The sequence below is a fragment of the Toxotes jaculatrix genome, chromosome 17 (assembly GCF_017976425.1).
Source record: "Toxotes jaculatrix isolate fToxJac2 chromosome 17, fToxJac2.pri, whole genome shotgun sequence".
Classification (NCBI taxonomy): domain Eukaryota; kingdom Metazoa; phylum Chordata; class Actinopteri; family Toxotidae; genus Toxotes; species Toxotes jaculatrix.
Window position 1 is genome coordinate 3,245,619 of NC_054410.1, and position 23,431 is coordinate 3,269,049.

Consider the following 23,431-nt stretch of genomic DNA (forward strand, 5'->3'; position numbering starts at 1 on the left):
AGCTGTAGTGTTTGGTTAATGTCACTGCTGCCATCACTCAGGGGCCCGTTTGTCTGCAAGTCTTATCTGTGCAAAGAAATAAATTAATATTGACTGAAATAAACACATGGAAAACATAAAGACAAAGTGATGGTCTGGAGATCACTTAAACAGTGTGAGCAGGAGATACACACACACACACACACACATATATATACATACATACATACATATATTGTATTGTATTAACTGTATTTATTCTATTCACTTTCTTGCCAAGAGGTAGATGAAAAGATCGATACCTCACTTGTATGTGCATCAAAGAGCTGGCAGGCAGGTAGGTTAGATTGGCAGTTTAGGAGGAGGAAACAGGTGTATGTTTAGTCAGCATAACTCTGGGTGAAGCTGTTTCCTCCTTGCTTTCAGACACTCTAAAATAAAATAATGGAAGCTAGCTAACATAACCTCCATGCCTGAAGCACAGACACGGGGGTGGTGTCAATCTTCTCCTCAAAATCTTTGCAAAAAAAAACAAGAGAGTAAAAAGTTGAATAAGAGAGTAAATGCTGAATAATAAAATATAAAAATCATGTTTGACTATTCCATTATATTTTCTGTACATTTCGTCAACTCACCAGATGGCTAAATGTCAACAGATGGAGTTCTGAGAGCAGTTAATGTAAGGCAGACTCGCGGTCGTGTTACACTACATCAAAGGATGTTTTCACTATGAAAGTGTCATGGATTATTTTGTTCACAAGTTAGACTTTGTTAATCCTCGCACTTGTCCTGGTTCTTTGTTGGGGTTGTTATTGTTATTGTGTTGCCAGAGGTCTCTCTCTGCAGCTGTTACTCACTCAGGCAGACATTGTCATGGAAAAAAGCGAGGAAGTCGTTGCATTGTTCCCTGTGGTTGCCGCTCGCTGCGCAGGAGCACCAGGGTCCCACGTTGGATGTGGAGTTGTCAAGGTAGTTGGGAGTTATTGTGCTTCCTGTAGAGGGGAGGAGAGGGGTAAACAACACACTTCTGTTAGTTTGCAGGCATACGAAAACAGTTTAGCACACTAAAGCAAAACTTCTCACATCACTGGGTTTACAACACAATCACTGAATCTGACCGTGAGATCACAGAAACAGGAAGGAATCTATTTAGTTGATCTAAATGAAATATTTACATTTTTTTTGCTGTCGTTTCTTATTCAGGTTATTTAGCCTGTGGCCCTGTGTCACTCAGAGCGATGTTTGTCTTGTGAACGCCTCATGAAATGAGCAGTTTTTACAGAAAGACAAAAAGCTAAGGAGGAGTTTAATGTCCCGACAAATTGAACATTCGAGCAGAATTCTGGCTGATTTAATCCTGTTATGCTTAGCCTGATTATGACCTTACCCTGATTACAATAATTAAATAAAGGCATTTACACATGGCAATTTCGATCATCACAGTATTGCCCTAATCAGGTTAAGACTGAGTTATTAGTGTGCATGTAAATGCATTCCCTGTCAGAGGAAGTGAGAGGAATTTCAAAAGCTGTATAAAGTGGAGTGTATAAAGACAGACACGGATACTGGCAGTGTAGTTAAGCAGCCTGGTGATCAAATGTTGACTGATTCCATCCCAATTGCTGGCAAGGCTCGACATTACTGAGCCAACAAAGTCGTACTGTATGTGTGCTTACTATTTCAAAGAAATGGATATTTGAAACCAGATAACATTTGCTAAAAATACTCTGATCTTCTGTGACATGCAGTTATTTGAAACGACAGAGCTGCTAGCTTATACAGTATCCTCCCCTTGGTTTCTCATTGAGTCTTATTTGATCCTACAAGTCCAAACAAGGAGCACAGAACCAGTTGTTTACCTTCTCCTTTAGTTTTCAGAGTTTCTAACATGCATATCAGCCGAGGCAGGCAGCTTGGTGCTCTGTGATAAGTGCAGCGACCCACAGTGCAAAGTCCAGGTCTCACAGATGTATTCTTTTTATTCTTTTCTGCCTTTGGACCTTTTCAGCAGGAAGTGATTGGGAAGCCATTCTCTGGGTAGGGTAATAGAGCCTTGTAGCTTGTATTTTTAAAGGATGTGGGAAATAAAATTGCTGCACTTTGAGGCAGTGTGGCGAAAAAGTTCTGATTTACCTCCATCGATTTTCTGGTCCCAAGCTTCCAAACAACAACACCTGAGAGTCTCACTTTTACTTCAGTTGTCTAAAATGGCCAGCTGCTGCTGACTGCTGCATAGCTTTCTGTCTCTGTCTTCCTTTATCTGTCTCCTTCAGTCCCTCACAAACCAAACAGCCTCTTTTCTCTCTTTTTTTCAGCAGCTCAGTGTGGTATTGTTGTCCCATAATGACACGTTTGGACGGAGTGTTTTTTAACAACCTTGTGTGCATTATGTGACCTTTTGTTAAGTTTTAATATAAAGCACAATAAGACGTGTTCTACGCCTCTGCCCGCTCCCACTCATCGTCATGTCAGGGATAATTCTCTCAAAACAGCGGTCAATAGTTGTAATTGCACTACTTATAATGTCAGCGACTTGGCCAGGCACGATGCAGCCACATTAATCAGCGCTCCATCGATCATTGGGCCACGCTTCTCATCACAATCCTTGATTCATTCTTTTGAGTCCTGTTCAGTGCACTTGTCGGCTCTCCGCCTTCCTCCCTCTAAAACCTTTTTGTTCCTGATCCATCACAGTAGGTGGGTGAGCCAGAGCTGGCACAGAAAGATTTAGTTCTTACCTATCAGGCCCGTGTACGCAAGTAGACATGCTCCGTAGTTCTCCTGCTTGCAGCCACTGGCGCTCTGCTCAGAGGGTTGGCAATCATACTGGAACTGTGCCCAGCGAGACCTGTGGGAGCAATAACATGCCATCCATCATTTACTCGTGCTTGGCTGCCACGCACATTGTGTCACTGATGGCTGGCCAGCACCGGTGCTTCCTCTCAACAACAGGATGTGCATCTCAAACCCACAACGCTCATCTACCTACCCATACTCCTACAGTAACTCCCTCTGCCCTTCAAGATTTCCTGCTCTGCAGCAGTTCAACCTCACTCCAGTCACCGCTGGTGACATTCATCCCTCTTTTTCCTTCCTCCCCACTTTCCCCAGCCTGTTGTCTTCTGGAAGGTTGCCAGGCTGTAAAGAGTCAATGAGGGGCAAAGAAAGGCCTTGGCTCTGCTCTCTAAATACCGTGGGTGCTGTCTGGCAGGCCTGGCCGTGAGGAGATTAGACAAATATGGATCTTCCATATAAATACTTCCTCCCACAGCCGCTCTGCCTTTCCTCCTTCACCTTTTGTGCCAGCCGGTCAGACATCTAGCCTCATCATCATCATCGTACAAGGCTATCGCAGCCATCATATCACATCATCAGCCCCCGTCGACTGGCATTTGCAACAGGATCCCCTCAGGGCACCACAACTCCCCGCTCTCCTCTCGTTTGTCATGTCATTGTAATGATGTGTGTAAAACTCATGGGCTGTTCGCTAAGTGAAGGCATCCTCTGCAGGCTGCCGGTTAATGCCAGCTGACTGGTGTGGGATTGGCGGGCTGCGTGGGGGCCTTGAGACGCGCCATCCATCGGGGCGGCGGCGGAGAATAATGCCTGATCGATAGCCATGACAGATGAAGCCCTTTGTCTTCCTGACATTTGAAGAGGAACTAGATTAAATGCTGGCGACCACTTGCTGTCAGAGACAGGAGGCTGACTGGATGGGTCTGAGAACTCCATGTTTTCAGTCTCCAGTGACAGAGAGAAACACACCGTCTGAATATTAATGACTTTAAATGACATAGTTAGATTTCCGATTGGATGTTTACAGTCAGTTTAAATTTGAAAGAAATCGTTGTTTTGGTCAGCGTCTCATGTGCGCAGGGATTTAATAAATATTCTTATTCAGATAATTTCTCCTGAGCAGAGGGTCAGCTTTCTGCAAACTGCTCTCTGATCCTGATGGTGTCTTGGCTGTATGTTAATACATGTTTTCTGAGCACTTTGGCAGCAAAGCCATGTGTGAATCCCAAGTGATAATGGCTGTTCTAATAATGACTATTTCACATGACTGCTTGCTGCCTGGCTGCTTCCCCCACAAAATGAATACAGAATTTAATTGAACTAATTAAACACAGTTAATGAGTATAACAACTGAATTAATCAAACACAGCTGACTAATTAAATCTAAATGAACATATCATACCAGCCAAACCTATCTTCCAAGATACACAACGCCATTTATTGTCCCGAGGGACAAAGTACCTCATACTGAAGACAACCGTTGTGAACATACTGCCACATGTTGTATTCAGTCATCAACATCAATTTGCCGTATCTTCCTTGGATAAGTAATCCAGATCCTGTCAGCATCATTCTTTTGTTTTAAATGATCCAAGTTAAAAATGAAAGTGTAGTTTGATTTGAAGTCTTTTTGCTTGGTGCGTTCATGTGCAGTTGTTAAGTTAAAATACTTTAGCTTAAACACCTGAACCAGAATGTGAAACCCATCCACTCATCATTGTGAAATAGGTGGTGCTAAAAGCTTGGTGACATAGTGACCAAAGCTAGTTGGTGAAGCAAGCTGTTTCTAATGAGTTGGTGGAGACCAAACAAGAGCTAAAAAAAAAAAAGAGTCTAATTCATCAGGTGGACACAAACATGTCTGCTGGATCTGCAAGCTGAGTTAAACAGTAGTAGTAGGCCTCACAGACTTCTCCTCCAGCTTGTAGAATACCTGTCCAGAGGAAAATGGCAGAGAGCCAAAGTAAACAAGAGGCTGGTGAAGCTGGTCAAACATCTAACAAGACAAAGAGCCCAGGATAGTTTTACTGAGGAGTGGGCAGATCAGACAAGATGCTGGATGTCAGTGACCTCAGGCAAGTGTTTGCTAACAAGTTAGACATACTGATAAAGTGTATCACAGCTTGTGTCTCCATTTATGTGGAAGTCTACTTCCTGTCTCTGACTGGCAGAAAACATTTAAGAAAGCTTTAAATCTGGGACATCAGAGCTTCAGAGCAGCACTTGAATGCACCAGGACCTTCCAAATCAATCAGTGTTTGCTGTCACAACATAACAACTTCAAGTGTCAAGGGAGTATGAATCCTATTGTATCTAATATCTAATAACTATGGCATGTTTTGAAGAAGTTTCAGCATTCATGTAATGTGTACATGTAAAACAGCTTTGTGAGCCTGCACAAGAAGCCACAGATTCTGCAAACTGTCAGTTCAGTGAGTCGAGTGATGCCAACTCAGGAAATTCAGAGTAAAATGTTCTTGGCAGCAGGCAGCATGTAAGACAACATTTCAAATTTCTACCTGCACACGTAGTCTGCCTTGCAGATCCGGAGCTGAGCCAGGCAGTTGGGCTTGTCCTTGTCTTCGTAGGAGCAGGACGGCACTATGGTTTGCCTCCGGCGCTCCGCGCAGGCCGTGTCGGTGCAGGGACAGAACAGCAGCTCGTGGGTGTAGTCAGGGGGAACGCGGTCAAAGAACTTCCTCAGCGCCTTATTGCACTTTGGTCGGTTACATGGCCCCGAGCGGGCTGATGGCTGGATGCAGGCCGAGACATATTCCGTACGAAGCTTCTGACACGTCTCATCTATGTTACATGCCTTGGCAGCATCCAGGCAGCGGTTCACCGTCGTTACTTCAGACTCTAGAAGATGACACAAATGGAAGGCAGAAAGCATTTGATCCTTCTGTGTGGGCTGAGAAAAATCAAATCCCAGGCAATGTTTACCAATGATTTCAATGCCTAATTGGAGCTGGTATTGACTTGCTTCTCTCACCTCTTCACTCACATGCAGTGTAGCATTTACAGATGAAAACAGAAATGTGTTTATTGAAGTACAGACTAAACTAAAATGATGATTATATGTAATAAGCCCTCTTGTAATGAATAGAACATGAATGGTGTTTAAATGTTGCATGAGCCCAGGCACTGGATGTGTTTCAGCCGAGGCCTAATGGCTGAATATTTCATTCTGCTGGGTTAATGCAGAGTGGCAGCGCTGAAAAAGCGGCTCTTCCAGCTCTCCAACCGCACAAGGCCTGTAATTACTGCTCCTTCCCCTTCATCCATCTATCCATCTTTCCAACCCTACATCTGGGTCCATCCCTGACTCACCTGACTCCCTCCTTCCCTTGCCATCTTCCTCCCTCACTGTGTGCCTGCTACTCTCAGCGCTGCCATCACCCCCACTCCATCTGTCTCTTCCTTTCCCCTATCGAGCTCTCTCTCCCTTCTCCTCCATCCATTCTTCCTCAACTTTGTCCATCTCTGCCTCCCTCAGTGCCCATGCTCCCTCTGTCTTCTGTGGTAATGAGCCACCTCTGTGGAGGCAGTGGAAACCCCCTTTCATAACCATCTTTTTTTGGCCACATTATTTCCCAATCCATCATCGTGTGTTTTTTTTTTTCCCGAGCGACCTCCCAGTCAATACGGCCATGATGACACTCAGCTCCTTTGGCAGATAGCGCCGCTCATTAGTTTGTAAACTGCCTGTAGTTGTGTCTCCTGGTGAGTTCGGCTCTCACCAAGCTGTCACATAAAATATTAAAGGCCTTGGAGAGCAAGCTAACAACCCATCACAAAGCATAGGTTATTCCCAACTTAACTGCTAAGCAGCTGAGAGGGGAGGCGGGGGCAGGATGGGAGGACCTGATGGAACTGCAGGGTGGGATGACAAATTGCATCCAGTGGCCACATGTGTGGGAAACTGAATATGCACATACGTTTTCATGAGAAATCCATGTCATTTGTTTTTTTTTTAAGCCATGATTTATTCAGAGGAGACTTGCTGAGCATGCATGCTCTTATTCAGGAGCATGCTTCACATTCATGCCTTATACACATTTACACCTCTGGGCTGCCCAGTGCAACCACAGTCCTGAGCTGTTCCTCACTGGAGCCACTGGAGGCTGAACACGCTCTCACTTGTGTTCCAGTCTCAGGCCCGCCTCTGTAATATTCATCATCACATATCAACTGATGTGATTATTTGGACAGCGACACATTCTGTTGTTTTGGCTCCAGAATACTGTCACAGTGAATCTTGAAATAATGTGTTTAAGGTTTAAGTACTCTCTTCCAGTACTTGAACTGGGTTTATTTAACTTTATTTTAATATATTTGTCCTTTATTAACTATGATGATCACACCCACAAACTTCATTCTGTTCATCTGTTTCAAAGGTTGCCCTGAAGAGTCTGGAGTTTGCTTGCTTTTACTGTACAGGTCATTTCTCTTACTGAAATGTCTTTGATTATTGTCCTCTCACTGTCCATCCACTGTTGTTCAAATTGGACAAAAGTGCTACACTGTTCGCCAAATCTGGACGTAAACATCCTCAGTTTAAGGCTCTGCACGTTTACCTTAATGGTCCCTGTATCATATCTGATCCAAGCTATTATTCCTTACTGCTTTACAAAGCTTTTGACCAACCTCTTACATCAGAGACCCAAAGAAAACAAAACTGCTGGTATTTGCCTTACAACCTTGGTGCATGAAGTAGAAAATCTATTCAAATCATGAAGTAGGAAAAACTATTTCAACCACTCCTAAAAGCAAATGATTCCTGGGTGCAGAACATCCAGTGTGTTTTAACAGAGACACTTCCTTGATACCACTGACTTTAGTTAACTGATTAATTGTCAGAGGGTGAAGTTGTTGTTTGAATGCTTCTCAAAATATGATGAGCTGTAGCTGCGGCTTACATCTTTGAAAAGGGTCATTACTCTGTTTGAGGGAGAGATGCTATAAGGGCGGAAAAACATCCATTAATCATGCCTCTGTTGTTTTGGCAGTCAGCTTGTCGAGATGCATGGCATGGATGTCAACTTTGACCTCCCGTGGAGTCGCCGGAGTGAAATTTACGAGGAGGCTGTACAGTGCAGGTCTGGTGCTGCTGTAATTCAAAGCAGCTTAAAACGAGCGGTGTCATTTTAATAAGCAGCTTATGTATGAGGTCACAAAACATATGATCAAGCGTGTTAAGGGGACATCTACTAAATTGAAACTGTTTTCTCATGGCTTTTGTGTGCATTTTTCCCCCTTTACACGCCCACTGTCTCCCACAAACAGGTGAGGACAGTTTATCCCATTTCCCTAATCTGTGATCTCACTCAATTATGCACAACAAGCCCATAGAAAATGAATTGGTTAAGGAGGCGAGGATGAATGTTACCACGCGCCTGATGATTTTCTGGGAATCGTGAATGGTGCTGTGCTGATATCACCACTACACTGCACTGCTGAGATTCATAGGGGGTTTGAAAATAGCTGGCTGAGGTGTTGTGGGTAGATCCATGGAAATGAAGGAAGCCTGAGAGGAGCTGTAATGTACAGTGGCTCTGCTGTGGGGGAGTATATGTCTGCTTATGTTATAGCGTGTATATACAGGAGAGGTACGCCTGTATGTACTGTTGTGCTTTTTTTGGTCTGCATTAAATAGAGACCCTCTCCTACGCCATCTTTCCTCTAAAACCCAGGTTTCTAAATGTAGAGAAACATCCGACTGAACCCAAATTAAAACCTTTATTTTATGTTTTTTTTTTTTAATGTAAAAATACTCCAGCCATTTTTGGCCCAAATCAGTGGGAGTGCAGTAGAAAAGAGTACCATCTCTACAGTCATTTAGATGCCAGCGTTTTATCAACTTCAATTTAAATAAAAATAAGTAATAAATAGAACACCATTCACCAGTGAGAAGTCAAATCAGCAGCAGAAGGAAGATTTTGTTTTCCCACACTGGTCAGGCTGCTTTATGTTTGTAGTTGTGTCTGTATTTGAATGTTCAAATGAAGCCGTATCCTCCCTTTGAACTGCCATTGTCCACTGTTCAAACCTTTATACTCATAAAACATTTATCATTATACAGTAAGACATGTATGAATGCCTTCCATTCTAACCACCTCACTAAAGATATTATTTAAGTTTCATGGACTCCGTCTCAGCTTCAGTCATCCAGAGCACATTCACTGTTGGAGAAAACAGAACACTTGACTTTCTGTTCTCTCCAGTGGAAACAAATGTGAGTCTTCATTTGTGTGCAGCCTCTCTCTTTCCCAAACTCCAAAAGGAAAAGCGTAGTGTTGAGTAAACAAACCAGCTCTGCCTCTCTTCCATTTTCTTTCTCTCACTTCCTCTGTCTCTTTCTACATCTCACCCATTACCGTGACTCCCCCCTCCCACCTCCTCTAGTTTTGTTGTTTCCAGCTGCATTAAAATAAATAGGTAATTAATCTGTGCCTCGGGGGCTAACAGCAGCACATACCAGCCCTGCGGCTTGCCCACAGGCTCAGAGGCAAGACAGAAGCAAAGTGTGGGCTGTTGCTCATCAAACACTCTGCAAACCCACCTGCACATCCACCTGTCTGCTCTGTCAGAATGATGCAGAATAACATCTCGATTTGCTCTTTCTTTGACATATAATTTGACTGGGATACACTTAGAGTGCTTTAGTGAAAAATAGATGCTTTTGACTGTCTAAATAGGAGTAAGTGAAGGTAGCAGCAGAGAAACACTTGTAGCAGTGGAAGCCTGCCCAGTCACCTGCAGCAATGGAGGCCAGACGGACGTAGTCGGAGCCCCTCTCCTCCGGTTCATATGGGTAGCTCTCCACCAGGCTGAGTCCTGCCAACACAGAGGAGAGAGGTTGGTTCCTGTTGTCATGACAGCCCAGATAATGTTGTTCCCTCCTTCTTTTTCAACTACTGAATTTGTATTTTTTGTGTCCAAAGACTAACACTCAATATATGACAGTTACATACAAAGTAATATAGATCAGACAAACTAGACAAGATGACCAGAGACCAACTAATACAATGAAAATCCAATTTACCAAAATACTTTAAATTAAATTAAACTGCCCCCCAGGGACAAATAAAGTTCTCTGAAAGCAATATTTGTGTTTACTATTGCACATGGTCCCTTTAACACAGGATAACATACATTCAAAAGACATTGGACTAATCCTACCTGTCCCTGTGTCTTTGTTTGTGTCAGTTCATTTGTGGTAATTTTAATAAACAACCACACAACAACAAATGTACAACCATGTGAGCACAATATAAACTGAATTAACAAACACACTAAAGTACCTATTTCTGCAGGACCTGTGGAAGTTTAGATTTTACTCGTAATCAATCTAGTTAACATAAACAACATATATGCCGTGAACCTGGGACTTCTGGGGCCCTAAGGTGCCGGGGCCCCTGGGTAGCTGCCCGTTTTGCCCAGTTGGTATTCCATCCTCAACTTTATGGAAAAGAAGTTAAACTCTGAAGTAAATGAACTATAATTATAAACACATCAACAAAAGCAGGTAATACGAGGTTAAGCAGCACTTTCAGTTATAGAAGTCTGGCAATCAACACTTTAATATGTAGGTTCTCAAATCAGCATGAGGTTACTGAAGGAGCTGCCACGTAATCTTTGTCTAAACTTCAGCGTGTATGAGTTCATCAACGCAGCTCGTTCACTGCACCAAAGTCTCACCTTGTGTATGTTTTGTACCTCAGGAATATTTGTATGTACTTTGAGCTTTACTGTTTGTTTTATTAGTTTCCTGTATCTATGTGATGTATTTCACATTTGCATTTGACTTGCAGGATATTGTCAACCTTGTTCTACTGCTGCCCTAGTTCTCAGCTGATCTGAATATAAAGGTAAATGCTAAATGGCCAAATTTGAATGTAACTGTACCAAAAATAATGGGGCTAAATGCAGGAAATGACAATGACAGTACAAAGCATTTGAAATAAGCACAAAAGTGATAAAATACAACGAGCGTGGGTGAAACAAAAGGAATCAGAGCATCACTTTGAACTATTTCCGACACAAGAATCACTTGTTTCATGTCTGCTGAGCTGTCTGAGGGTGGACACCTAAATGGGTGGCATGAACTTGATAATCCCAATAAGATCCTGTACCCACTCCCGCCCACCTCCTGGGCAGAGAACCGTTAGATTCTGTGGGTTAATGCCAGTCTCACCGTGCAGCACAGACTGGTGCAGACTCCAATAGATGCTCAGGCAGTTCTTCTCCTTCTTCATGCCTCGTTTACATTGGCAGCCGTGCAGAGGGGTGGACAGCAGCGCCGTCATGGCGTTCTCACACTGGTTTCGTGCCCCCGGCCCCAGCTTCACACTGCCGTCCCCTGCCACACACTGCCTGAGGGTGCGCAGTCGCGGGCTACAGGTGTCGTCGCTGGAGCAGGTGTCTCCGGCTCGCAGGCAGTCCCTCCCGCCAACAGAGAGAGCCATACGTGGGACTCCTGCAAGACGAGACAGACAGAGGATAGGTCAGTGTCATGCTGTGGTCCCCCGTGATGAGAACTGGTCTGTGGATTACTTGTCTGTGCACTTGTTAACATAAACATGAAGCCACAGTTTGGGAAAAATGTCAGTGTACTGAACCCCGAATAAACAAACAACCAAAAAATAATCAAAATGAAATAAATAGTTTGGAGTTTAAGTTTAAGAAACAAAGGAAATGAGTGGAAACATAAAATTGTGAATGGTGATGGCTTCTTTTCCCATTTATTTATAACCATATTGGCCAATTTGAGCTTAGAAAACTTTGGCTACAGTGACCCAGAAAGCATGTTTTGACTTTGCCTAATCGTTGATGAATCTGGGGTTTTCAACATTATGCTGGAGGGGAAGCTACTTCAAATGACTATGATTCACTGATTTGTATTTAGGGGAACAGCTTCATCAATTAAGATCTAAATGCATATAACAGGAAAAAAAAACACACAAACTACAAAGCACAGCCTATGTTTCTGTTAATTGTCTGTCCCTCGTGTATCAGTAGCACGCAGGCCACTGAGTGGCTGTGTGAGGCCAGTGTGTCCTGACAGTTTGATCTCTGCACCTTAGTTTCAGGCTGGCATTTGTTTAATAAGTTAACTGAATCAGTTCTTGCCTATTATAGCTATTTCAAAACTAATTGTAAGTAGTGCACTTGCATAAATTTAAGGGACTCACAACAGACAGATGAAAACAGGACTGGTCAAACTGTGGCAGCACAGGCTGACTTTAATGAATCAAAACAATGAATGTGTGTGAGATTTTATGATCTGCTGATTTGTTGATAAAATAATCTAACTTGAATTTAATAAGTGGATTACATTTTTACATCCCTTGTCAGAAGAGATCAGACTAGGTCAACGAAGCATCTCACTACTGTATTCCAGCATTTTAAAATTACATTCATAAACCCGAGGGTGGTGCGAGATTATTCATGAATTCATACAGTTGTCACATGGAATACATCTGACACCGCTGACTGGATTTTGATGAAACTTGGGGGGATGATGCATCTCACCAATTCATCCTGACGCGTTCAGAATTACACTGAAGTGTTTCAGCCGCAGTCAAAACAAAGTGTCATATTTGTTACAGATTGGCCCAGAGAGGGGCTGCATCACTGGTGGTGGTGGTGGTGCAGGGGGGTGAGGGTACAGCGTGTTTACTGCTGTCTTGTTTCATGTGGCACTAATGAGATGCAAGCTTCATGCCCCTAAAGACAGAAAATGCTAGTATATTCCCAGCTGTCTATAAGCTCGTAGACTCACTCCTAAAAATGATGTAGTGGTTTTTAATCGATCCATGTGTCTAGTTTGGGATAAAACACATTTAGGTTTGAATATTTCACCCAGTGTAAACACCATACGGCCACAATGAATAAAGAAACGGTGGAATCAGATTAAAGCTTCTTAACTGCATGTTAAGGGTTTACTTTTTTATATATTACTGCTGTTTACTGCTCTCTTAATATTTTAGAAGGTATTTAAAAACTACACACAGTTAGAAGAATTGGTTATCCAACACATGACAGATCTCCAGAAATTATGTCCTAAAGTATTTGTGTCACTGACTACTTTCAGACTTTCTGCACGGCAAGTTGTTTCAGTAATTAAATCTTAATCAAATTTGATTTCATCGCGGCTCAATCAAGTGATGAGGAGTGAGAGCAGTATCCCAATAAAGGCAGGAGCTCGCTAATTCCCCATCGACAGACTGACAAAACTGCCAGAATTCTACGTCTCTGTCTGACTCCAACTCAGAGTAACTCCCCTGTGGGTGACGTGACTTCAGAGATGATCAGATAAAACGGAGAGGGTTACAGCACGCCTGACTCAGGTTTACATCCTTAGCTGAAGCCTGCCGCGCTTGTGGGGGAAAAGGGGTTGACTGCCATGTCCCCAGCAGGAGACTTCTCAATATTTCAGAGGAGTCAGTTGATTTATTGGAAAGCTGTCAATAAAAGTCGGGACAGGCAGTGAGGCAACAGGCGTGTTGCTATGGGTTTGTGATGTGATGTTGATGTGATTGAGAGAAAGAATCTGTCACTCAGCTGAAGAGCTCATCTTTGCTGAGGTCTTGACACGCGCCGCTCACTGTGCCAGAGAAAATATCCTCCTCAACAAGTCACTTATTCCACTAAAGAGTCTTAAAATCTCATATGTTCAATGTAAGAGCAAAGAGAGGGGTAAAGAAATGCAGGGTGAGATAATGTCATTCGTTTCCCATGCAAATCAGCTCCACTCCAGTCTTCTTGGATCGAGTGGTGGTACCTTGAAGAAAGCGGAGGAACCTGCCTTATGTCAAGATACTCTCAAAACGCAGATTTGCATTGGAAATACACAATATTATCTCACCCCTGTGGTAGTTTCCTTCACTTGGTTTAGGAGAAACAATATTTATACATATTTCGAGTCATTTCTTTTGCCTCGTCTTATGCAATCATGTGGAACTGCAGGTGGGAACAGATACGTGGGTGGCGTGTGTGGGTGTTCTGATATGGAAGGTGGAGCAGAGAGGAACCTTAAAGCCAGGTTTGGCTTCCCTTGGCTTCAAGGCAAAAGAAAAAGCCCCTGGTGAGCAGCTGCAGTGCAAATCTTATTAAATTGCAACTAATCCAGTCTGGAGAGAGGTTTGATATTTGTCTGAGAAATTAAGCAGCACTCCAGATTGCAAGAGATAACTGTTTGCCTGGAAACAGAGCCGCTGCGCACCGGCAGTTCAAAGGGAGACAGTCAAAACCAATTAGGAGAAATCAGTTTTCTTGTCATTCAAATTCGTTCCATCCTATATGCCTCCCAGTTTATCCCACTGAGGTAAATAATCCATTTGAGCTCCCTCTCTCTCTCTCTCTCCCTCTCTCTGTCTCTCGCTGCTTTTTTATTTCTTTTCCTCTTTGTTTCCATTTCTCTGATTTCCTTTGCTCGCGTCATCCTTTCCCCTTATCTCTCCTTTCCCCTACCCTGCTTTTCTGTTTGTTGTTTTTTTTTTCCCCTCTCATCCTTCACTCACACACAAATACACCTGATATGGTTCAAGGGGCAGATTCTAAAACTAAAGAAATATTTTCAGGGAAAAGGGTTTCTCCTCCAAAACAAAACAAAACTGAATTCACTTTTCATTCCTGTGATCTTGGGCGGCTCGGGCCTCACTCTCGTAACTAAAAAACAAAAACAGCGGAGACGAATTTGCGGTGTTTTGTGACAGACAAATTGTGAGACTGTCCAAATTAGCATTAAATGATTTTTCTGTTGACAGCATGCTGGGATCCTACAAGCACATAAACATGTTAATTTACAGTTGTAATGACTAAGGAGCAACAATGAGTGAGATTGATGAGAAAACCTTCCAACAAACATGAAATAAGGACCTCTGTGTAATTTCTGCTTAAATGAAACAAGTGCAGGGATGGTGACAGAGCTCGAGCTCCGCTCATCTCATCAGGTGGCTCCTCACGTCTCTCTGCCTCCCACCTAAAACCCAGGCTCTTCTGTAGCCATCGGGCATCAGTCACTGCCATCAGCCGCAAGCTATCAGCCAACGAGGGAAAGCTCCCTTTAAAATCTATAAGAGCTGCTCCATTGAAAGCACTGCATTCTTCTTGCGTGGCATAAAAGAAGTTCAGTGAGATTTAGCTCTCGATAACTGATGTTCATCACTGTAAAGGGTTCATAAAATGAATGATGATGAGAAAACCGGGACTGGGAGAGCAGAGATATCAATGACAATGATAAAATGAATTATGTGTTCGCATACAGTAAAGCTTAACTCAGCTTTTTTTTTTTTTTTTTATACATGAGTCAATATCCCAGGAAACAACAGTAACAACTTTACTGCTCATTCATCTTTAAAGTTGTGTTCCCTACAGAGAGAATTCCAGCGCAGGATTTATTATAATCCCATTGTTGGAATATAAAACCCCCGTGTTTTTAATTTCTATGAATTATTGTAACTTTCTTTTAATTATTTTGAAATGTCTTTTTCATACAGACAGCTCCTAATGCACCGCCGGCTGTGTGAAGAGGGAGGATATTTCTTTTTAAACTTAATTACCAACTAAGGTTTCTTCCATTTTTTTTTTTTTTTTTTTAACATTTTGGAGTTTTTTTTCTTTCTTTTTGTGATGAGTTTTTTCTTTATTATTACAGAGCATGGCGGAGTTGCTGCTGAGGATAGTGCTGAAACAAATATTTGACTTATTGATTCATTTATAAAGCAAAAAAAAAAAAAACCAAGATAATTAAAAGAATAAAAATCATATTATTGTAAAATGAATATCTTTGGGTTTTGGAGTGCCTGTGGGACGAAACAAACACTTTGAAAACATCATGTTGGGCTCTCAGACACTGTGATTGGTATATTTTATTATTTTTGGACATTGTCCTCTGCTAAAATGTTTGGTTAAATTCAGGGAAGATCGTGGTTTTGTTTGATTTTTTTTAAATTTAACCAAGGCCACAAGCTTTCCCTAAAACTTAATCAAGTTGTTTGAGTTGCCTAAACACAAACATAAATGACATTATCATGCTGTAGTTGCTATAAGCAGTAACTGTGTTGCCATGAAAACATTTAATGTTTTATGACGCTGAGAAGGAAAATTAATTAAATTTGCGAGCGATTCAATGTTTTGCAGATATGTTCAGTATTTTGTGCTCATTAAAAACATTTCTTCATTGTGTTAATAAAACCTTTAATCCATGTTTCTTTTTTAAAAAATCTCTGCTCTTGCAAACGGGTACAATAAAAACATATTTTCTCGCAGACAGGGCAATAAAATGAATTGATTAAGTGAAAGAAATAATCATTAGCTCCAGCTCTAGTTATTGGCCTGTAAACTTGACTGAGATATTGTGTGTAACACTGTGGTATATAAATAAACTTGACTTTACAAAGATTTTAAAGAGACTTTTCCTGAGACGATGCAGCATTCAACAAAATCGTTTCAGCCAAGTTTTACAGTCGATGTCTCTGCAGCAACTCTTAAACTCTCAGTTCCAAGTTCCAGCTCTGAGTTCACAATATTGACTGAACTGACCAAGATGTAAGAAGTTTGTTTTCTCCATTTAAGTAGATGGGCTGTTAGTGTTGTTGTTTTCAATTTTTTTTTTTATGTTTATGATTTTTTTCTCTAGATCTCACACAAAAATCTTTCTCTTCATCAGTCGCTGCACGGCTGAGTGACTTGCTATACACACTATGATGAATTCTATTAGAGATAACAGGCTCTTGGATTGTTTGGTGAATCTTTGACAGTGCTACCAAGGGACCGTGTATTTGTTACTGTATATTGCAGTTCCTTATTAGCTAACTGCGCCTCCCTGAACACTTTTTAACCGAGATGACTCACTGTGTCTGCTGGGGTTTCTCCTGCTCTGTTGTCTCTGTTTTCGCAGCTACTAATAATGCCCTCTCTCCTTCCCAGCAGTGTTGCCAAAACAAAAAAGCAATATTCTTCCCATAAATGCACACGCACACACACACATACACACACACGCACAAACACACGCGTCAGTGTGGGAGAACAAACATGCACATGTAAATCCACTCATACACACAGAAGTGAAAAAACAAAAAAAAAACAATTTAGACACATTACCATAAATTTAGTTTGCAGCAAGACTTTGGACAATAATTGGTCCTCCAAATATGCTGCGACAGGGTCCTTTTGCTCTGTATCATTGATTCAGCAAAACATGATGCAATTTAAAGGAGAACCAAGAGACCACTCCGGCCGTGATGCAGAATGCTAATTTCCTTCCCAGATTCCTCAGTGACTAATCCATCCCAAAGAAAGTCAATATCATTCCACAGCTGTTCCAGAAAGACCACGCAACTGCAATTTGGACATTCTTCTTTGTCTTCTTAGAAATGAAAGCGCGTGTGTGCACGTACATCTCCGAGGCCCGAAAGCTCATCGAAAAACAATTTTTACAATTTCAAAAACCCATTTGCCCGTGAGAAAATAACTTTACTCTTCTGATGTCTGTACTTTTTGCAGACACATTTATGTTGTGCGAAATAATAATAAATTGATTTGAGACTGAGCACCTCAGTGGTGTGAATGATATGATAGGGAAATGAAATGACTGTTATAATGAAATTAGATTACGACTGTGGATCAGTATTTGAAAAAAGAAATAAAAGACAAAGGCTCAAGACTTCATCTGTGGCTCTGCAGTGCCTAAATTGGATATTATGATAATGAAGACACCTTATAAATATAAATTACTGCATGAAAGTATAATAAAAGAAAGCAAATGGAAACAGAAAACCAAATACTTTTACTTAAAAACTGTACTTTGTACAAATTAGAAATACTGAGACTTTGAATTTCTGTCTTTTGGAAATTTTCACCTTTTCCTGGTGAGAAATGTTGTACCGTTAATTTACTATATGAAAGTTTGAACATTTTCAGCCCCTCTCGATGAGGAGGACAATGTGATACAGTCAAAAGCTCCAGTGGAAGTGAGTAAGGGGATGTTGAGTTGAGGTTTATTTTGTCTGCTACTTTTTACTCCACTTCATTTGTCTCATGAGATAATTATAGATTTTATCAGGTAAAAGCATCATGATTTTTAGACAATATTTAAAGAGCTCTAGAGAATTTACTAAATCTGTACAACTTTCTCTCTTTCTCTGATTTTTTTATCTGTTCTATCTTCCTGTCTTTATTTTATTCCTTTCATCCATTTTCACATTTCTTTTTCATTTTCAACTGATTTGGAAACACGAAAATCCCCAAGATATTAGATATGAGTCAGCGAAACTAAACTGTGCTCTGTACGCTACTTTTGATTTATTAGTAATTTATACTGACAACTTTTTCTCGCTCGTTTACAGTGATCTGAATGAACCTGAGTGCTGACTTTCTCTTGCAGTGGAATACAGCCACTTTCATAATGCTGATACTTTTATCTAAATAAAGGAATATGAGTGTTTCCTCTGCCGTTTCCCCGCCTGCTTGTGACTGCACATTTATGTGAAATGTTGTGGGCTCCCAGGACAATTTTGCTCTAGGAAGTGTTTGTTTCTGCTTCCTCTTCTTTCTCCAAATTAAATAATTTCATCACATGAACTTTACAGCTTCCAAACGTCCAAACTGAATGCTCTGAGCTAAATGAAAGGTGAGCTGACCGATATTTCCACAGAGGCATGAAAAGCTCTATGGTGCAATAGTAAACTGAATGTGACAAGCTATTTAGCCAAGGAGGAGGATAAAGAATAGCTGTGACACCCTTGTCATTCTCTGTACATGGCTGAAGTTCTAGTGTGGGTCACTTCTTTCTGTTGAGCTGAAGAACTGCAACTTGAAGCAAATGAAATTTTATTCCAAAGAAGCTGGGAAGCCACTGGAGAGGGCAGTGAACGGAGCCCTTTTCAAAAGAGCTGTGAGACTGGTGAACAACATCATCCTGGATCCGTAGCGTGTCTGCCGCGACGGCCAGCCTCTAACATCAGGGAAGCAGTTTAGACTCTCAAACTGTAGAAAGAACAACTTCAACAACTCCTTTGTTCCCAATTCCTTCAGGATTTTAAATCAGGACTCAGCCTTTTGTTGTAAGTCCAAACACAGACGTTTATGGAAACACAAAGTATCTACAAACACACACAGGATGACGAGGTGGATACAGTAGCTATAGTTTGAGTACAGAGACTCAGTTTGAGTCTGTAGAACATAAAGCTTGATGTTTTGAGGACTGAGGCTATATTGATGTGTTTGTGTGTGATGTATATTGTTCTGTTCCTAGTTCCAAAATTAAATTGCACAAAAACGGACATAGACAACGTAATGACTGAAGTACACTCTTATTTTTTGACTTACAATATTGTGAGATACCAAATCTTGGATTAGATTTTAGGTGGATTTCATTACCGAGTCAGGATGGCTGTTTCTCCTTGAACCTGTCTTCATGCTTGCCAAGAAAGTATTTAAGTATAGATCTGATAATGTGGAACTGCCTTTAAGGTTAAGCCTCCCTGGTTCACTTCTGGTCGGGGACCTTTCGTTACGTGTCTCCCACGTTTCCCGTCTGCCTCTACACTGTCAACTGTCAAATAAAAACAAGAAGACCAAAAAAATAATCTTTAAAAATCAAAGAAACAAATGACACAACAACAAAAACCTGTGTCCAGCATTATATTACTGCGTGAACCGAGGAATTAATCGCAGCTCATTCACATCAGTGAGATCCACCTGGCCCTGAACAAGTTGTCTTTCCTAAAAACATGGTCACAGAGCCCATTAGAGGACATAGCTGACAGCATACTGAACCACGTCCACCCTGCCAGCTGCACCCTGTTGTACCATGCCAAGAAGCAAGAGGAGGGTGTCGTACAAGATGACAATGATCCTGACCACAGAACAACTGGTTGTCAACAAGACATCCTATTATCCCTTGCTCTCATTATGTTATTCCCGTCTTTAGTTGTATTAATGTGCCGCTCAGGCTCACAAGACAGAACAGGTGTTTACATCTCTTATTTGTCAATGTTGAGATGGACCGGGACAAAAAAGGCAGTTAATAACGGTGGTGGACGACGACGCTGGTAGAAAAACACACTTGAAATGTCATCAGTTTGTGAGTAAAATGCTGTGTTGGGAGGAGAGAGACTGGGGAGAAGATGTTTTCTCGAATTGGGCATTTTTTTTTTTTTTTTTTTTTTTTTGTGCCAGTAAATCCAGAGACTTGATAAAAGAGCCAAATGTCAGTCCAGATGTAATTGTTGCCAATTTTCTCAGTTAAAGAACAATATGGGGAAACAAGGCTATTTGTTTCATCTATTGTCTGGGTGCTGTCATTCTGACCTTTAAAATTCTTGCTCTTGTTTGAGCACAGTGGATTTGGCACTTGCAGCCTTTGCTGTTGGTTGCTTGTAATGTCTGGGATGTTGGAACTGAACCTCATTCTCACTGCGAGCCTGTGGATAAGAGCATCGGCTAAAATGTAAACTACAGGCAACACTACTGGGACTGAAAAAAAAAACACAGTGAGCTGACATTTACCTTCACTTGTGTGAGTAAATATTGTCCATGAATAATTATTACCTTTAACATTATGCTCAGTCTCAAAACCAGTCAAAGAATAATACACAGTCAGCCTGTGCGCCCATCCATCGCTCCAGCTCAGGGCTTGTTTGACAGTAGGGCAAACTGAGCAGCCCACACATCCTCTAGATTCCCCTATGGGATCCAAATACACTTCTTGCTGGGAGATGTAATCACACCAGTGGGCCCTGGGTCTGCCCAGTGATCTCCTCCTGTGTCTCATGCCTGGAACACGGCTAAAAGGAGGAGGCCCCGGGGATATTTTCTCCAAGTACCCAAGCCACCTCAAGTGGCTTCACTCAGTGTGATGGAGCAGCAGGTCAGCTCTTGAGGCCTGCCGCCCGACAGAGAAATCTTACGCCATGATCTTTCTCTTTTGGCTCCTGTGACAAACAGATCATGAGCTTGTTAAATGGGTGAGCGTGGAAAGTACGATGAACCAGCAAATTCAGGCTTTTGCTTTCCAGCTCAGAGCTCTTCTCCCCATCGCATTTCAATATAAAACCAACGCCACTGCCCCCGACCGGGACTCACACAACCACCCACATTCAAGGCTACAGCGTGTTGTAACCAAAGGACAACAGTTCTTGGGTTTCCACAATAAAAATCTCCAAACACCTCCTGACCTTATCAACACCAATGACATAGGCTTCAAAGAAAGTGAACTGGGACACCACTGCCCCAAAATACAAACAGATGCTTTGTACTGTGGATTTGGTTCACCAGTCAGTCTAAAAATACTAAATATGGATGGTAATCCATGAGCAGAGGTACCAGTGTGCACCCTGCTGGTGTTGTTTCTCTCCCTTGCTTCCACCTCTTCATGCTTCCCTCCTGTAACATTTGCTCCTTCTGGAATTTGGCGAATCTCACTGGTTTCTATCGTTGTTTTCTGGCATAAGGCTCCGACATACTACTCTGATGATATTTTTATTCTGTTGCATTGTTCTTCTCTCACTGTCCTTATCCCTAAATTTAGGAATTGAGTTCCTAATATTTTCCTCTCTCTTTCGAAATACACATCCCAGAATCTCCTGTCCCCTGTCCTTTCTCTTATGAGTACACATGCAGGTATGAATACACACGGACACCAAACACATCTGCGCAGCTAGTTTCTCCACTTACAGTACACACTATGTGGGTATTGCATATCGATAATAAGCACATGTGTAGTCTCTGGTTTCTCACATTCAACCACACAATCATGTTCTCATTTTGCTTCGTCTCTTTCTGCTGCATGAATAAAAATACACAAATACGCCTCACTCTTTCTCTAACATGCCCTGAACATGCTCTTTGGTGATGCCTCATCACTTCACCTCCCCAGGGTGCCCTTTCATGCTGTGAGTGTGTTTGTGTATTCCTTTGTGTGTGGCTGAGAGAGAAAGAGCTGTGTGTTTGTGTGTGTGTGTGTGTGTGTGTGTGTGTGTTCTAGAGTTTCTTGCTGCCTGTGTTATTAGCGTTGGTTGACAATGACATTATTTAACCGCAAAAGTGCTCGTCTTGGTTTCAGTTTCATCTCTTCGTGTTTGTCTGTTTACAGTACTTGTGTGCACGCACACTTGTACGCAAACATTTGTGTACAAACATTTTTCTGAAGGCGCAAATAACCTTATTGTTTGAGTTAATCCCAAGTGAGCAGAGCTATAGAAACAAAGCTCCTCTGAACACTTGAGTGACAAAGAGGCAAATCTGACATATTTCTTAATATGTCTACTATTCCTAACAAATAATATTGAAGCTGCAGCAATTAGCCGATCAATCGACTGGCTGATCAACAGCAAATTAATTGGCAACTAGTTTGCTAATCAGCTAATCATTTCAGTCTCAAATTTGAGTATTTGCTTCTTTTCTTGGTCATATATGGCAGTAAATTAAATATCTTTTAGTTGTGAACTGTCGAACAAAAACAGCAAAGTGAGGACGTGACCATGGCCGAAATAGTAAATGGCACGTTTTCACTATTGTTTAACATTTCATAGACTAAATGACTGATTGACTGTACAAGAAAACAATTGGCAGATTAAGCAGTAATGAGTGTGATTATTTGTTGCAGCCCTAAATGAGGAGGATGGATGTGTCAGCAGGAAGTGTCGCTCCTCAGTGTTTGGTTAGATTAAAAAAACTGAAATCACTTCAAATCTATTAGAACCTCACAGGCTCAGCAGTAAAGACAACGCTGTCAGGACAATAATAATTTGACACATGCTCAATCAGAGAAAACTGACTGTATAGATTATTGGATATTGATATGTACTGATGGTTCTCCTCAGCTGTTGCTCTGTCCATGGTGCTGAATGTGGAACACACTGTTTGACTGGACATATCAACAGTGCTGGGCAAGTTACTGGTTTTCATTAAATGTAGTGATTCAAATAAAAATTACATTACATTACTCATCAGCAAAGGTAATTAGTTACATTACTCACTTTACATTACATCCTCAGTTTTTTTTCTAATTTATGAATGGAGTGTAAAATTGTAAGTGGATTACACTAACAGGGATTTTGAATGGAACTTTATTATCCCTCTCATTCACACAGTAACACACCAGCGGCAGGTTGCTGGCCCGGCACTCATCAACATGTTCAACACGTGAAGATACTGCAGTATAACAAGCAGCCGCCCTACAGTACAGTCTGAACATATTCACATACCATCAGCCTTAATCCAAGAATCCCATCCTCAGTGTAAAGGTTCAGAAACCCTCCAACTCTGAACAAAACCCTGCTCACTCCTGCAATGCAAGTTTACCCCAGGCTAACATTAAGAAGCCGGCTAAGCAGACAATCCATGTAAATAATATTTGAGGTATAATATCCTTCGATTTTTTGGGCTAAAGTAGCTCCTTCCCCTCCACCTGCAGCTCCTGTGCCAAGCTAACATGTGCCGGACCAGTACAGAAACAAACATACTGACGCCACAAGTGTCAAAGTAATTCAATACTACCAGGATTAATAACTAATGCAATCACTGAATTTTAAACTGTAATCCTTCACAGTAATTCCTTCACAGTAATTGTTGTTTTCAATACTGAAAAAAGGAATCACATTAGATATGTCTGCCCGTGTTGAGCTTTCTAGTCTGTTTTGTAAAA

At 41.6% G+C, this 23,431-nt stretch overlaps 1 protein-coding gene across 1 annotated transcript in view; it reads right to left on the minus strand.

Annotated features, from left to right (window-relative positions):
- Positions 1 to 23,431, minus strand: part of gfra4a (GDNF family receptor alpha 4a) — a 108,671-nt gene that overhangs the window by 14,298 nt on the left and 70,942 nt on the right. The window contains exons 2-6 of the mRNA XM_041060717.1: positions 10,973 to 11,254; positions 9,532 to 9,612; positions 5,295 to 5,634; positions 2,718 to 2,827; positions 837 to 971 (exon numbers count right to left, since the gene is read on the minus strand). Coding sequence (XP_040916651.1) covers positions 837 to 971; positions 2,718 to 2,827; positions 5,295 to 5,634; positions 9,532 to 9,612; positions 10,973 to 11,254 — 948 coding nt within the window. The remainder of the gene's footprint in view (positions 1 to 836; positions 972 to 2,717; positions 2,828 to 5,294; positions 5,635 to 9,531; positions 9,613 to 10,972; positions 11,255 to 23,431) is intronic.